The sequence below is a fragment of the Sporothrix schenckii genome (assembly GCF_000961545.1).
Source record: "Sporothrix schenckii 1099-18 chromosome Unknown Cont38, whole genome shotgun sequence".
NCBI lineage: Eukaryota > Fungi > Ascomycota > Sordariomycetes > Ophiostomatales > Ophiostomataceae > Sporothrix > Sporothrix schenckii.
The window spans coordinates 1,445,220-1,459,229 of record NW_015971139.1 but is presented as its reverse complement, the minus strand read 5'-3'; the positions used below and the strand labels follow the sequence as shown (position 1 = coordinate 1,459,229).

Here is a 14,010-nt window from a genome sequence, read left to right as displayed (position 1 = left end):
CAAAGCTGATGTGGGGAAGACAGGCTGTAACGATGCTGGAGAAACTTACCAACCAAAGGGCGCTGTCAGAGGAGTCTCGGACGGCAGAGAGGTATGCGAAGGCATCGCTCACGCACGGGAGGCCGTGTGCGTAGTGTAGAAAAGGACCGTCGAGGGTTGGCAAAGAGGCGAGATTTGGGTAGAAGAGGAAATGTTGCAGAATAAAAGCCAGAATAGTAAAAAAATGCCGACAGGCGAGACGGCGGGACAGCGAGATTAAAAGGGGGAAAATCCGCGAAGAGCGTCTAAACGCGGGAGCTAGCGAAATACGCGTGGAAGCTTTTCATGGAAAAGATGTCCGATGCCCAAAGAAAAGAAGAGGGCATAGGGTGGCATATGGGACACTAACGAATGGAGAACATGTTGAGAAGCAAAATACTGAACGAATGTTCAAGCGGGACGAGAAGAAACAGGGAGATACAGAGAACCGGCAACGGAATACGACAAGATTTATGGAGTGCAGAAAAGGGAGAAATTGTGCCAAAAAAAATACAATGAGCTCAAAGGCGTGACAGCGCACTGATGATGCACTATGCTGGCTATGTGGTATAGGGTGTCAAGGTGAGTGAATCATAACTGAGATCAAAATGAAGGGAGAGGGACGGATGCAGGCCCGTCAAAACTGAGATGGTGACGCCGAAGTTGGAAATCGAATAAATTGTCGAATTGCAGGGATTTTTGATTTGTGGGCAAACGGCTGATATGTGGACGACACGAAGTATGGAGTAGAGCAGAAAGAAAAGTCAAACAGGCAGTCTCCGATTGGGTCTCTGGGACACAAACGAGAACACAAAGATCTGGGGGCGTCTGGGGAAGCAGAGGACAGGGGAGAGGGGATACGTAAGATGAGTAAAGGAAAGTTTGCGAGAGCATGGAAAAGGCGATGCATGGCAAACGAAGAGAGGACGGACGAGAGGAGAGGAGCAATGTGGGTGGAGTCGGGCCAGAGAGATGCAGGGTGGGGGCCAGGGGCTCCAGTGCGCCTTCCTCGTCTAACTGCAATGACTTCGTTCACGTCCGGGTGTCATGCCGAGCTGCGATGTTGGTAAAAGGGTCATGATGACCTAGAACGAGAGAGGAAGGGGCGAGCTGCCTATGCTGGGTCGTAACTGCTTGTCAGGGCGATTGTGCCTAGTGCGGCAGGTACGACAACCAACTAGTGTAGGAAGCTCTCGATGTGAACGAGGGCAGGTGCAGCTCTCCCCCTCGACTTTCCCTCAAGCCCCTCGTTGTCGAGAGCATCGTCGGGGAGCGGCGGCTGTGGCTCTTGGCCATGCCGCGCTGGCTTTTTGTCACGCACACGTCAGGACTCGTGCGTCCACAGATTTCACAGACATTGCAAGATCTCCCGCCGTAGCACGTCGTTGAGGCGAGTCTGGGGTGATGGCGTCCATGCTTGACACGCCGTGAGGAAGAGGCGCCTGCCGTTTATGGAGTATTTATACTGCAGCACGGCGAAGAGTCAAGAAGGCAGGAGCGAGCAGAGCCTTGGAATGCGCGTCACACCTCGGTAGCCGCGCCTTGTCATGGACAGCGAGGTTAAGTAGACGTAGGACCAGCACAACAAAATCGGTCATTCTCCGTCACGTTTGCTAGGTGACACCATCATGAGTCGGGAAGAGACACCCCCAAGGCATTGGTGGGCTCTCTCTGGCCCTGCGGGTACCCCTGACGCTCGTACTTCCATTCTGCTTTGTTGCGAGATGACGTGTGGACGCATGTACGATGTCCTCAATGCCAATAAAGCAGCCTTGCCAGCTTCGATTGCCAGTCTCCTTACGATCGCATCCCTTTGGCTCTCTCATCACTACTTTGCTTACCTTGTATTGTCTCCACGCCTCACCGAGTCGCTTAGCATCACAGCCGAGACGTCGTCTGCCTCGCTCCCTCCGGTTGCCGACCATGGCAACTATCGTCGTCCACTCGACACTACCCACCTTCAGGATGCCGACCGTCAGAGACTGGCCGTTGCTCGCGCGGTTTGCGCCAGTTTGATGCCGCTAGGCAATGCACCGGCCAATCACGGCGATACAAATGTTTGTTGGCGGGTCGAGGAAAGATGGTGCACCGGCAAAGGTTCGGGCATTTCCCTTGCTGGATCTTACTACGGCTTTGGTCAATTTTCTGCCGCGTTTTTCACTTTCTTTTGTGCTATGTGGTGCTCTGCGAAGGAGCGGACTGCCTTTTTGCGCCTAGTGGCAACAGAGCAGTCTTGGCGTCGCTGTACCTTGGCTGACTTAACGATGTACTTGATCTGCTATGCGCTGGGTTGTATGTGCGTTCGCGGCATTTGTTGTGACTTCTCAACAGGCTAGTTGTGACCGTTCTGTTTCCAGTTTTTTCGATTGTCCCAAGCCACCGGGGGCTTCTTCGCGATAAACAATGACAAGAAAAAAAAATGGAGACGAAATGAAAACGAAGAAAAGAACAAAAAGAAGAATGGAAAAAAAAAATTAAGGGGAACTTGCAAAAACTGGAGACCAAATCGCACGCCCCCGTCGTTGTCAACAGACGAGGCAATTCTCGCGAGTTTTCACCTTTTTCAAACATCTCCATCCCATCTTTCTTTGCAAGCCCATTCAGACACCAAGCGAACTGTTTCGCCTTGCGGCTACACCCTCCCCTGCCCCGACCCTCTCCCTTCCCCGGCTTCGTTCTTCTCTAGTCTTGGTTGCCTTTGGTCTCCTCAATCTTTGGTTTCTCCGCATTGTCACGTTTTGACTTGCGGGACATCGCACAAGGAGCATAGGGTGGCACTGGAGGGACCAAACCCCAGGTGCGGTCACAAGGACAAGCGACGATCGTTACTCCATCTCCTCAAAGTACGGGGACGTCCAAAGTGCGGAGTAAACAGCGGGTGCATGTTGTCTTACGCTACACCACACAGAATCGTTTTTTTTTGTGTCTCCGTATCGGCGTGACCGTGTTGTTGAGGCCTTGGACGTGGTGGTATTTAATTCATACTTGAGCTTATCGGTGCCCACACCTCCTCCGTTCTCTACCGCGATCTTCACAGTCTGTCTCACGCAGCTCATTATCCTTGGACAGTAGTTCATTTGTGTGCTTTTACGCGCAATCCGCGTCTTTGTCTTGTCGTCTCCCTACTTTCCTCAGCTCTTCGATTCCGTGTCCCACGCAGTCGACCATCCACAAACATGTCCCACATACCGGAGACCGGCGCGTCGGCCGCCGGCCCGGCGGAGCCCACCAAGGAAGACATCATGGCCGCTGACGGCTTGGCGCAGGATGACCAGGACATGGCGGACACCAAAGCGGCCAACACGGTCGTCGGGTTCGCCAAGTCGGCGGCCGAGACGGAGCACAAGATGACCCTGCTCGAGGGCGTCCGGCTGTACCCCAAGGCGATTGCGTGGAGCATGCTCATCAGCACGTGCATTGTCATGGAGGGCTACGACGTGTGCCTGATCAACAACTTTTACGCGTTCGACCAGTTCAACCGCAAGTATGGCACGCAGCTGGCCGACGGCACGTACCAGGTCTCGGCGGCCTGGCAGAGCGGCCTGAGCAACGGCGCCAACTGCGGCGAGCTGATCGGCCTGCTGCTCAACGGCTGGATCTCGGAGCGCTTTGGCTACCGCTACACGGTCATTGGCTGTCTCGTGCTCGTCACGGCCTGGATCTCCATCTTCTTCACGGCCAAGAACACGGCGGCGCTGCTCGTGGCCGAGATCCTGTGCGGCATCCCCTGGGGCGTGTTCCAGACGCTGACCATTACGTATGCGTCCGAAGTGTGCCCCGTGGCGCTGCGCGGCCACCTGACGACGTACGTCAACGCGTGCTGGGGCATCGGGCAGCTGATTGGCATCGGCGTGATCATGGGCGTGCTGGACCGCACGGACCAGTGGGCGTACCGCCTGCCGTACGCGCTGCAGTGGATGTGGCCGGTGCCGCTGATGGTGGCCATCTTCTTCGCGCCCGAGTCGCCCTGGTGGCTGGTGCGCCGCGGCCGCATTGAGGACGCCAAGCGGGCGCTGCTGCGGCTGACGTCCAAAAAGGTGCGCGAGGGCCGGCAGGCGGGCGGCGATCCCACCAACCCGGACGCCGAGCGCTTCGACCCAGACGCCACGATTGCCATGATGGTGCACACGACGGCGCTCGAGGCCAACGCGACCAAGGGCGCGAGCTACCTCGACTGCTTCCGCGGCCACGACCTGCGCCGCACCGAGATTGTCTGCATGGTCTGGGCCATCCAGAACCTGAGCGGCAATTCCTTTTCCAACTACTCGACGTACTTCCTCGAGCAGGCCGGCCTGACGTCGCGCAAGGCCTACGGCTTCGCGCTCGGCCAGTACGCGTTCAATGTCGTGGGCGTCATTGGCGCCTGGTTCTTGATGTCCTGGGGCATCGGCCGCCGCTCGCTCTACCTCTACGGTCTCTGCGGCCTCTGCACGATGCTGTTCATCATGGGCTTCCTCGGTCTGGTGCCCGCGTCCCACCGCGACCAGAGCTCCATCGCCACCGGCAGCATCATGCTCGGCTGGGCGCTCTGCTACCAGCTGTCCGTCGGCACCGTCTGCTATTCGCTCGTCGCCGAGATCTCCACCCGCCGCCTGCAGATCAAGACGGTCGTCCTCGGCCGCGTCCTCTACATCATCGTCGGCATCGTCTGCAGCGTCCTGACGCCCTACATGCTCAACCCGAGCGCCTGGAACTGGCAAAACTATGCCGGCTTCTTCTGGGCGGGCATCTGCTTCCTCTGCATCATCTACACCTACTTCCGCGTCCCCGAGCCGACAGGCCGCTCGTTTGCCGAGCTCGACGTGCTCTTTGAGCAGGGCGTCAGCGCCCGCAAGTTCACCACCACCGAGGTCGACGTCTTCTCGCGCAGCATGAACGTCGACGTCCTGCGCAACTACAAGGAGCAGACCGTCGACCACGTTGAGCGGCGGTCAGCGGCAGAGGCCTAAGGGAAGAGGGGGGTAATCACACCGGCCTGAGGAAAGCGGGTGGAGGACAGCTGCACCACAAAGGGAAGGGGCCACCAGACCACACTGGCCATGAACTAGGAAAGAGCGCGCTGCCAAGACCCAGATGCGGAAGGAAGTAGGAGGGCCAGATCACTAATACCACAACACAGAACAGTTGGGTCTCGACGAGGAAGGAGCGATTGGTGTCTGTTTTTGTTTTGACGTTTTCGGGAGCAAGTGCCAGTTTTCATACTGTGCAATGCCCTCGCCTGTACATATCTCCTATATATTAATGCATACGAATACACACGATCATACACACTCCCTTTGCACAAGATGCACAGCTGCCTCAATAGAGTGGCATGCTGGCATGAAGGTCGACAGTCAATGAGGTGGCATCGCGTCGCCAATTGACAGAATATTGTATAGCGTCCGCGTTGAATGAAAGCCATCAATGGAAGGCCAGCATGCAGCTGTCAGTAACTGCAGCCATAGCCCACACAATGCTATGATATACTGTGCCACTGTGCTCCGGCCAACAGTCGCCTGGTGGGCCTAGAAAAGGAAAACAACTGTCGTTGGCTCAGCCAGTGGGTGCTGCCCCTCTGCTTTTCCTGACCTTTGCTTCAGCCTTTAAAAACATTACTTTTTCACACTTTTTTCTCCACGTCTCGTCTTCACTTTATCTCCTCTACCTAATATCCAACGCGTCGCCTCGTCGCCCCCATAGCTCTCCTATTTCTTCTTGGCCACAGTCAACCTTCCAAAGTTATGATCAACACTATACGAACTTGTTCACGCGAGGCGGTAGAGACGGCGGGGCGTCGTCACTCCGCCTCCTCTGCTCATCTGGGGTCTTTGTTGATTCTCCTCGGTCTCTCGTAGGCCGAATGGACTTGTGTCAGTCGTTTGACGAACGCGCACACCCGGTTCCCACTCTATGGTTCCCAGCCTGTCGCCGCTTTGGGACGTGCCTACCCATCCATGACAGATGGATCCCGTGGGCTGAATGGTAAGCGTCGTTGACAGCGAACGTCTTTTCGTCTTTTGCATTTTTGTATCGACGCCTCGCAATCGCTTCGCGTCGTGCACAAATACGCGGCTGACCGACTCCAACATCCATAGACCCAAAAGTATGCAGTCCCCAGTGTCCCGCCGATCCGATGGGGGCCGGCGGTCGGGTCTGTTGCTTCAGACTCCCGTCGGAGGGATATGCGTCATTTTGAAGCACACAGCAGTGGTCGGTTCCTTGCCCAGAGGCAGAGGCAGTCTGTCTCGACTGCGTTGGCAAAAACGGGCTCTCAAAGCTGACAAAGTAGTCTCGGGTTTCCACCGTTATGGTACCGGCCGCCGCGAAGAAAGATATGCTGAGAGAGAGATATGACGGTTGGTATCGATGACCGGACAACGTGACGATGGCGACTTTTTGATCAGAGCTATAGATTGGAGACGCAAAAGGCCAAGATGGCAGTCCGTCGCATCTCTCTCTCATCGTATCTTTCTTTTACTACTTTCTTTACTACTAGCATTTCTTCGCAGGCAAAGCGGCGCCGCTACGTCCGTGGTCGCTCTCGTCCGGGCGAGCAGAATGATATTATATTCCTTTATGCGGCTCATGAAACGGGTCCAGAGTCCAGGCTTTAGGGATGTGGTACGGTCGGCGATCGACCACGTCCCTGGAGTCTGGATTCTGGTGCCCGGACCAAAGGCCGAGTTTCATAAGGAGAGAGGTGGAGGAGGAGGGGGAGGGGGAGGGGGAGGGGAAGGGGAAGGGGGCGTGGGAGACTTGTCTCGCGGTATGGACCACCTCCGTATGGTGGTGGCCTGGTGGTCGTCAGAAAGGCATCAGGTATCCAGCGTCGAACACGTGTCGATGCGGAGTGTGGAGGCTGGATGGAAGTGACTTGCAAAATGTGTGGGTTACTCCGTAGAAAGCTTTTGTTTTCCATGCGCTTTCCCCTGTCGAAGCAGCCCATTATGTACAATAGAATGCAACGCATGTTTCCATTACCATCTGTGTGTTGCCTCCAATGCACTTTATACGACGTCACCACTCCCGCTTTGGTATCTCCTAACGTCAATCGTAGACTCATAATACATTGTACATCCGTCACCTTTCTCTCTCGTCATCTCGCTTCGCCGCCCCGTCGCTCTCTTGTCATCCCTTCATGCCTTGGCGTGCGCGCCGTGAAAGCCAAAGCCAATGGCAAAGCCCACCTCGGCGCGCCCCGTCTCGGCCATGGTGCGCGCATCCAGACACAGCAGGTAGCTCTTGCTGGCCGTGCCGTCCAGCACCACCGACAGCAGGACGCCGTCGTCCTCGCCAGTGGCGTCGTCTGTGGCATCCGGGTTGCCGATAAAGACAGCCTCTCCCGGCGTGTGGCCCGGAGGCGCGTGCCACAGCAGCGCCGCCCGGGTCTCGGTGTCCGTCTTGCACAGCGCGTCCGCCAGAGTTGAGCGGCCCTGGCTGGCGACGCTGTAGACGAACCGGTGGCGGCGCGTGGCATACTTTGGGTTGATGGTGGGGAGCTCGCCCGCATGCGGGCCGGCAACGGCCCAGTCTTGTGTGGCGGCTGTGACGGGGACGGCAGTACTGCCCGACGACGACGACGACGGCAACTTTAGACGATACCGCGACAGCGAGGGGGTAACACTGGCAGCACGGACGGGGTCGTTGTAAAAGTCGACAGCGGCATTGTTGCGGTTGAGAAGCACGTCGTAGTAGAGGGCGTGGATGATGTCGGACGTGGGATAGTCAATCACGTCGCACACGATGCAGTTGGCCTCCTCGTCCTCAAAGGAGTTCACGCTGTGGAAGAAGAAGCCGGCCGGACTGTCAAACTCGGCCACCACGCCCTTGCCGTCGGGCTGCCGGTCGACCACGATCCAGCGCGTCTTGTTGGCCGCGCTAAACGGCTCCAGACCGTCCAGGATGTTGCGCTCCCACAGTATCTTGAGGCCGTTCTGCGCGACATGCGTGCAGGGGATGCAGAGCACGACGTAGTGGGTGGTCAAGAAGAAGGAGTGGATGTACGCCGGTCTGGCGCCGCTGGTGTAGCTTTTGTTGCCGTTGCCACCCCCCGACGTCGACCCAGGCGCACTGGCAGGCCCGTGGCGGCAGCGGATGGTCGCGAGAATGTCTGTCTTGCCGGTGGCCTGGGACACGCGAAAGACACGGTAGGTGGGCGAGGGGCCCAGGTCCAGATTGAAGTTGAAAAAGTCGCCCGTGACGGGGTCGCGCTGGGCGTGCGCGGACGACATGGCGCCCTTGAGGTCCGGGTGCAGCGTCTCCTGGTTGGCGACGCCAATGGGCTCGAGCGTCGCCGGGTCGACGCGGCGCATGATGTTGACGTCGGTGGTGATCCAGACGGAGTCGGGCAGGTTGGCACTGCGGTGGCCTGCGGCGGGTGGTGCGGCGGGTGGTGCGGTTGGCCGCTGGACGTCGCCGTCCTTGGCGGCTTCGACCGACGGCACGACAGCCATCGACCGCCGGTCGGCAGCCTTGGCCGCAGCAGGACGGTCGGCCTGCAGGCCCGGCACGTCGAGGTGCACGACGACATTGACATTCTCCGAGTCCTTCAAACGCGTGTTCCGGCGCAGCGCAGCAGCCTTGAAGGTCGACATGAACTTGCCGAGCAGGCCGATGCAGGGGTCGGCGCGCTGGGCGAACGTGACTATTTTAGCAGCGCCCTGTTCCTGCATGAGACGCATGCGGGCCTCGGACTGGCGCCGGGAGGAGTAGAAGACGGACACCGTCCCGGGTGTTGCCTCGTCGGGCACAATCTCAAACCGATGGGTGTGGGCCAGGCCGTCGAACCAGTGGCTGATGTAGTGCGTGCCTTTGGGTGTGCCCTCGACCTTCATCATGCCCGGTCCGGTGCGGTACAGACTGCCGGCGGCATACGCGGGAATGGTCCCGACGACGGGGATCTCGATGGGACCTCGTTCTTCGCGGAGGCCGTCAAACTACACTGTTAGCTGTGAACCAGCGACGACATTGTCGTGGCAAGAACGACCGAAAGAGCACATACCCCCGCCTCATTGGGCCAGTCTGTAAAGGCATGGTCTTGGACACGCTTGAGGGTCTCGGTATGGTCCGTCTTCTCGTCGGCGACTGTGCGGTAGCCCGGCAGCGGTGGCGGAAGGACAACAGCCTTGGCCGGCAAGGCGACTGGTACGGAGCCCATGGGTGGAGGAGACAAAAGTCGGCGAAATACAGCAGGGACTCTGAAAAGACGTTGCATGTACGACGTATGCTGTGCACTTGTGACCGAGACGTGTCTTGGTGACGCAATGCGGGTTCAGATGCAGATGCACGTCTCGCGGAGAAAAGGAGAATAGGAGAATTGGAGAATGGGAGGAATGGTGCAGACAATAACAGCGAGACACAGCTCAGTATGTATTAAAGGGGGGGAGTAGAGTACCAAGGAGGAAGGTGCAACGGTCAGAGTAGAAGAATGAATAGGGGCCAGAAACGAGCAACAGGTGTAAACAAATTAAGAAGGTATGAGGCGTGTTTGTGCTTCAATACTGTGAGACAATTCGATGCAGCCCGGTCTGGGGGGGGGTTCCGTATTTATATCCGGATGAGGACAATACGTAGAAGACATACGGTGCGAAAGGAAATATAGAGGACGAGAAAAATTAAATAATACATTCCCCAGCGCCACGGTGGCACCAGTGCATACAGCTACATCCCTGCTGACGCTTGTGTGGGAACAAAAGAAAAGAAGGCCCCTCAAACATACAGCTACGGAGAGCGTGGCATAAAATGGCCGGTTTCCAGGCCGAGTAAGGCTGCAGTTGAGCAGTTGAGCTAGATGGAAAGAGTATGTATCACGAAAAGGACACCCAAGACGGACATAAACAAATCTCGGAGGGATTTCATAACTGCAAAAGGAGTCACGAGAAAGCAAAGCTTCGACAGAAACGGGCGACGGATCTCTGGAAATATGGAGTCATGAATTGGGCCGAGCGTCCCGGTATGGGAGAACTTGGAAATGTTGCAAATACGGGAAAAAGACTGGATCGTGATATTATCAAACCATAGATGGCCTGTCCGTGATGCTAAAACGGGACGGATGGTGGAAAAGCCCAGCAGACCGCCGCCGAGAGCCAAGGATGCGGTTCAGACTGGCTATTCGTTTGTTGCTATTGCAAGCAACAGCCCTGTGATAGCCGCCAAGGCTATGCTTGTCGTCGTCTTCGTCTTCGTCGTCTTCGTCGTCGTTATCGGTTTCCTTCTTACCAACGACAAGCGAATGCGAGGCGGGGACGGAGACGGATGAAAGACAATGCCATTGGCAAAACGATGGATGCGGAACGAAGGATGGAGGCAGAGCCTAACCAGAGTGGGGAGAGAGTAGGACATGGGGAGGAGGACAGACATTGAGAATACCCGATGCGGCGTGCCTACACAGTAGTCAATGTGGGAAAGGGTAGATGAAGCCATGGCCGCACGAAACAGCCTCAACAGGGACCACACATTGCTCGTCGTTTGCCTGGATCGCCGCCGGGACCGTCATCTTTCCCACGTTCACGCTGCATCCTTCTGCCACCACTCACCCACACCCTCATCCGCGCTCTCTCCACTTTATGCAGGTGCTCGCCTGTCTTGCCCGTTTCGAGTAATCGTCCCAGATTGGAAGCCCTCCTTTTCTTCTGGTTCTAGGGTTGGGCCCATCCATCTTCGTCCCCACACTATCTCGAGACGACTTGGCAGAGGGTGCCTGGAAAGGGAGTCTTTGACAGAATAATTCGTACTGTTCGCAAAGACTGCCATTCCCTCCATGGTCCAGGATCAGCGTCCAAAATCCATCAGCAACGGCCGGTAACCAGTAGTGCATGGCTCCTATTCGCCCGTTCGCTTGTGTTAAGCGATGGTGCTTCGAGATGCTCTTCCTTTTCCTTTTTTACTTTCTTTTTCTTCTCGTCCTCGGTTTGGTTCGTCGAAGCCCTTTGCTGTTCGTTTGATTCCGACGCACGGCATTGACCATCACAAGTCTCCATGTGCTGTGAAATACGACAGCAGTTCACTTCCTACCTTTTCGCTTTCGTCTTTCTTACTTCAACAGTACGGATAATGACATATTCAGAGCCCAGTCGATTGGTAGCTGCCTGGTAAAGACGTCTTTTCTTAGCAATCCTGCCAAGCACATGGCCGAGCCTATCGCGTTCTTCCATTCACGAATTTTCGATTCCGTTGACGATGAATTCAACAGCGACGAGCCGCGACTGCTCCCTTCAAGACTGTTCTGACAGATGCGACCCTGCTGCCTTGGACGGTAAAAATAGACAAGCGTGCATACAAAAATAAACTCAAAGCAAACGTATAAGCTCTGAATTCGTCGGTGAATAAACGCCGTAATATGGATTACTGTTTTTAACTTTAAAAGTAGAATCCTTAAGTTCTCAGAAATAGACTTAATGTACAATAAGACAGGTACCTATGGTCAAGCAAATCAAGAACAACACTTCTATCCACGCGCCAGATGCATTAAATTGTTATGAAGTGTATATGGTAACAAACACAAAATAGCGAGGGATGATGCCAAAGGAAAAGAATAAACATTCAGTCAACCTTTGGCTACTACACAGCATCACACCCTCTCGTCACACTCTGTCTTCCCCCTTGGTATCTCGCGCCGCCTCGGGCGCGTCCTCGGCCAACCCCTCAACGTTGTCATCGGCCGCCTTTGCAGCCACCTCGATGTCCGTTTTGGCTGGTGATACCTCGGCGCCGGCTGTCGTCGACGGGCCCTTTTTGACCCGAATGTCTTTCCAGCCGAGACCGAATGTCGAGAAAAAGGTCAGCACAGACAGAGCAGCGGCAAAGTAAAAGACGCGGTCGACGCTGTTGGCGTAGGCCAGGATGACACCGGGGACGCTGGCGACGGGGACGACGGCCCGGAAGGCCGTGGCACCGGCGGCAATGACGGCCTCTGGGTTGACGCCGGGCGCGTGCTGCCGCAGCTGCGACTTGAGGCTGTTGTCAAAGACGGTGTTAGCGATGGTCAGGAGGACGGCGCCGCCGACGTTTTGGCCGAAACTGAAGAGGCCGACGGCGACGCTAATCTGGTTGGGCTGGACGGCGTGCTGAATGGCGAGAATTGGTGCCTGAAACACCATGCCGCGGCCGGCGCCGGCCAAGATCTGGAACCCGATCCAGTGGCCTGTCGGCGTGGTGGGCGAGAGGGTCGACAGCAGCCCCGTGCCGATGCTGTTGAGGATGGTGCCGGCGAAGGCCCAGGGCAGGTAGTAGCCCATTTTGCTGATGGCGGTGCTGGAGGCGACGGCGAAGAACAGCTGGCTCAGGATGTTGGGCAAGATGTTGACGCCACTCAAAACTGGCGAAGCATCGCGGGCGGTCTGAAAATAGATTGCGATAAAGAAGGCGTTCATAATGATGGTGCCCATGAGCGTGAAGCTCGCAAAGGAGCCCGAGTAGACGGTGCGCTCGCGCGCAATGGGCGTGGGGACGAGGGCGGCCTCGCCGTTGCGGTTGGGGATGTCGTCGGAACCAAGCCAGTGGCTCATCCGGTAGTTCCAGGCGCCCCAGAGGAGGGCCGTGACACCGGCGCCAACAAACAGTCCGATAATAACTGAGGAGTTCCAGGGGTGCGCGACCGTGCCGCCCCACTGCAGAGCGAGAAGAAGCTGGATGGTGGCGCCGGAGAAGACGAAGAAGCCAACGAGGTCCATGCGGTGCAAGAGCACGAGGCGCAGCTGGCGCCTGATGGCCTCCTTGCTCTGGCCGCGCCATGGCATCTTTTCCGTCTGCTCTGGGATGTGGATGAGAAGAATGAGCGAGGCCACGACGGCGCCGACTGGCAGGTTAACGTAGAAGCACCATCTCCATGTGGCGAATTCCGTGAAAACGCCGCCGAGGAGCGGTCCGGCCACGACACCGAGCTGAGCGACTATGTGTGTGTATGTGTGAGAGGTGACGGACTATTTATAAGAGGAGAGATGAGGGAGAGAGAGAAGGACTTGGACACTCACTGCCGAGAACGATGCCCGTCAAGACTGATAATGGACGTTAGTTGGGTGCAAAACCAGGGGACAGCAGAGGACGACAAGGGCAGCGTGACTTACACGCTCTGCGGGCCAAGGGCGCCAGGCCGGCCAAGATGGTCAGGGTGCCGTTCTGAATACCGGCTCCGCCCAGGCCGGCCACCGCCCGGCCGACGATCAGCATCGTCGACGACTGGGCCACGCCGCAGATGAGCGAGCCGAGTTCAAAGATGAAAAGGTAGATGAGGAAGGCCCACTGCGCAGCGTTAGAGCTGAAACAAACAGAAACGGACAGAGGGGAGGACGACAGGACGAGGGCTCGGGCTCGGGCTCGGAATCGGGCTCACCTTGGTCTTAAAGTACGTGTAGATTTTGCCAGACAAGGGCTGCATCGGAGCGCTGCCCTTTTTGTTAGACGACAGACAGGCAGACCGAGAAACGCATACGGGGGACAGACGTGACTCACCAGGCCAACTGGTAGGCGGCACCATACCAGCCCACGTCGTTGAGCGAGTGGAACTCGTTGGTGATGCGCGGGATCGCCGTTGCCACAATGGACATGTCGAGCATCATGATAAAGAAGGCCAGCGACAGGGCCAAGACAACCAGCCACAGCTTGACGCCGGTGACATACTTTGGCTCGGCGTTGGAGCCGTGTGTAGTTGACGGCGCGAGTGCGGCGGGCCCTTCCTGTCCATCGGGCACGGCAAGGTGGTTCTTCTTTTCGTCCGCCGTGGTGGCCGCGACAGCATCGCCTTCTGTCGACGGCGTGGGCGTGGCCGTCCGCTCGTCCGTGTCCGTCATGACGAGATGTGGGAGAAACAGAATTCAAATGCAGTCGAAACGAAGAAAGTAGTGCTGAGCGCAGATTTAGCTTGCTCTTTGGTGTCTTTGATCGTTTCTTTTTAATTTTATTTTGCTTTGGCTATTGGATTGTCTCCATTTTCCCAGTCCGTGTCGGATCGTGGCTCGAGGCGATGGTGTAAACAACAACGACAGCACAAGACGCAACGAAACGATGCGTGTAAGT

At 56.8% G+C, this 14,010-nt stretch overlaps 6 protein-coding genes across 6 annotated transcripts; 4 read left to right on the top strand and 2 right to left on the bottom strand.

The window, feature by feature from the left end:
* Positions 1–1,646: 1,646 nt before the first annotated feature.
* SPSK_06603 (uncharacterized protein) lies at positions 1,647–2,354 on the top strand (the record flags this gene model as incomplete). The annotated part of the gene is made up of 1 exon (XM_016733305.1): positions 1,647–2,354. One exon carries the CDS (start codon positions 1,647–1,649, stop codon positions 2,352–2,354), a length of 708 nt encoding a protein of 235 aa, XP_016592200.1.
* Positions 2,355–3,194: 840 nt separating this feature from the next.
* SPSK_06142 (uncharacterized protein) lies at positions 3,195–4,967 on the top strand (the record flags this gene model as incomplete). The annotated part of the gene is made up of 1 exon (XM_016732849.1): positions 3,195–4,967. The coding sequence occupies one exon, from the start codon at positions 3,195–3,197 to the stop codon at positions 4,965–4,967; it is 1,773 nt and encodes a 590-aa protein (XP_016592199.1).
* Positions 4,968–6,431: 1,464 nt separating this feature from the next.
* Positions 6,432–6,870, top strand: SPSK_06718 (uncharacterized protein; the record flags this gene model as incomplete). The annotated part of the gene is made up of 2 exons (XM_016733416.1): positions 6,432–6,460; positions 6,507–6,870. The coding sequence occupies 2 exons, from the start codon at positions 6,432–6,434 to the stop codon at positions 6,868–6,870; spliced, it is 393 nt and encodes a 130-aa protein (XP_016592198.1).
* A 263-nt stretch (positions 6,871–7,133) lies between these two features.
* On the bottom strand, positions 7,134–9,154 carry SPSK_06058 (dioxygenase; the record flags this gene model as incomplete). The annotated part of the gene is made up of 2 exons (XM_016732766.1): positions 7,134–8,933; positions 8,999–9,154. The coding sequence occupies 2 exons, from the start codon at positions 9,152–9,154 to the stop codon at positions 7,134–7,136; spliced, it is 1,956 nt and encodes a 651-aa protein (XP_016592197.1).
* Positions 9,155–9,967: 813 nt separating this feature from the next.
* On the top strand, positions 9,968–10,255 carry SPSK_06780 (uncharacterized protein; the record flags this gene model as incomplete). The annotated part of the gene is made up of 1 exon (XM_016733476.1): positions 9,968–10,255. One exon carries the CDS (start codon positions 9,968–9,970, stop codon positions 10,253–10,255), a length of 288 nt encoding a protein of 95 aa, XP_016592196.1.
* Positions 10,256–11,579: 1,324 nt separating this feature from the next.
* SPSK_06020 (MFS transporter) lies at positions 11,580–13,784 on the bottom strand (the record flags this gene model as incomplete). Its single annotated transcript, XM_016732728.1, has 5 exons — positions 11,580–12,886; positions 12,969–12,992; positions 13,062–13,236; positions 13,328–13,379; positions 13,447–13,784. The coding sequence occupies 5 exons, from the start codon at positions 13,782–13,784 to the stop codon at positions 11,580–11,582; spliced, it is 1,896 nt and encodes a 631-aa protein (XP_016592195.1).
* Positions 13,785–14,010: the final 226 nt, after the last annotated feature.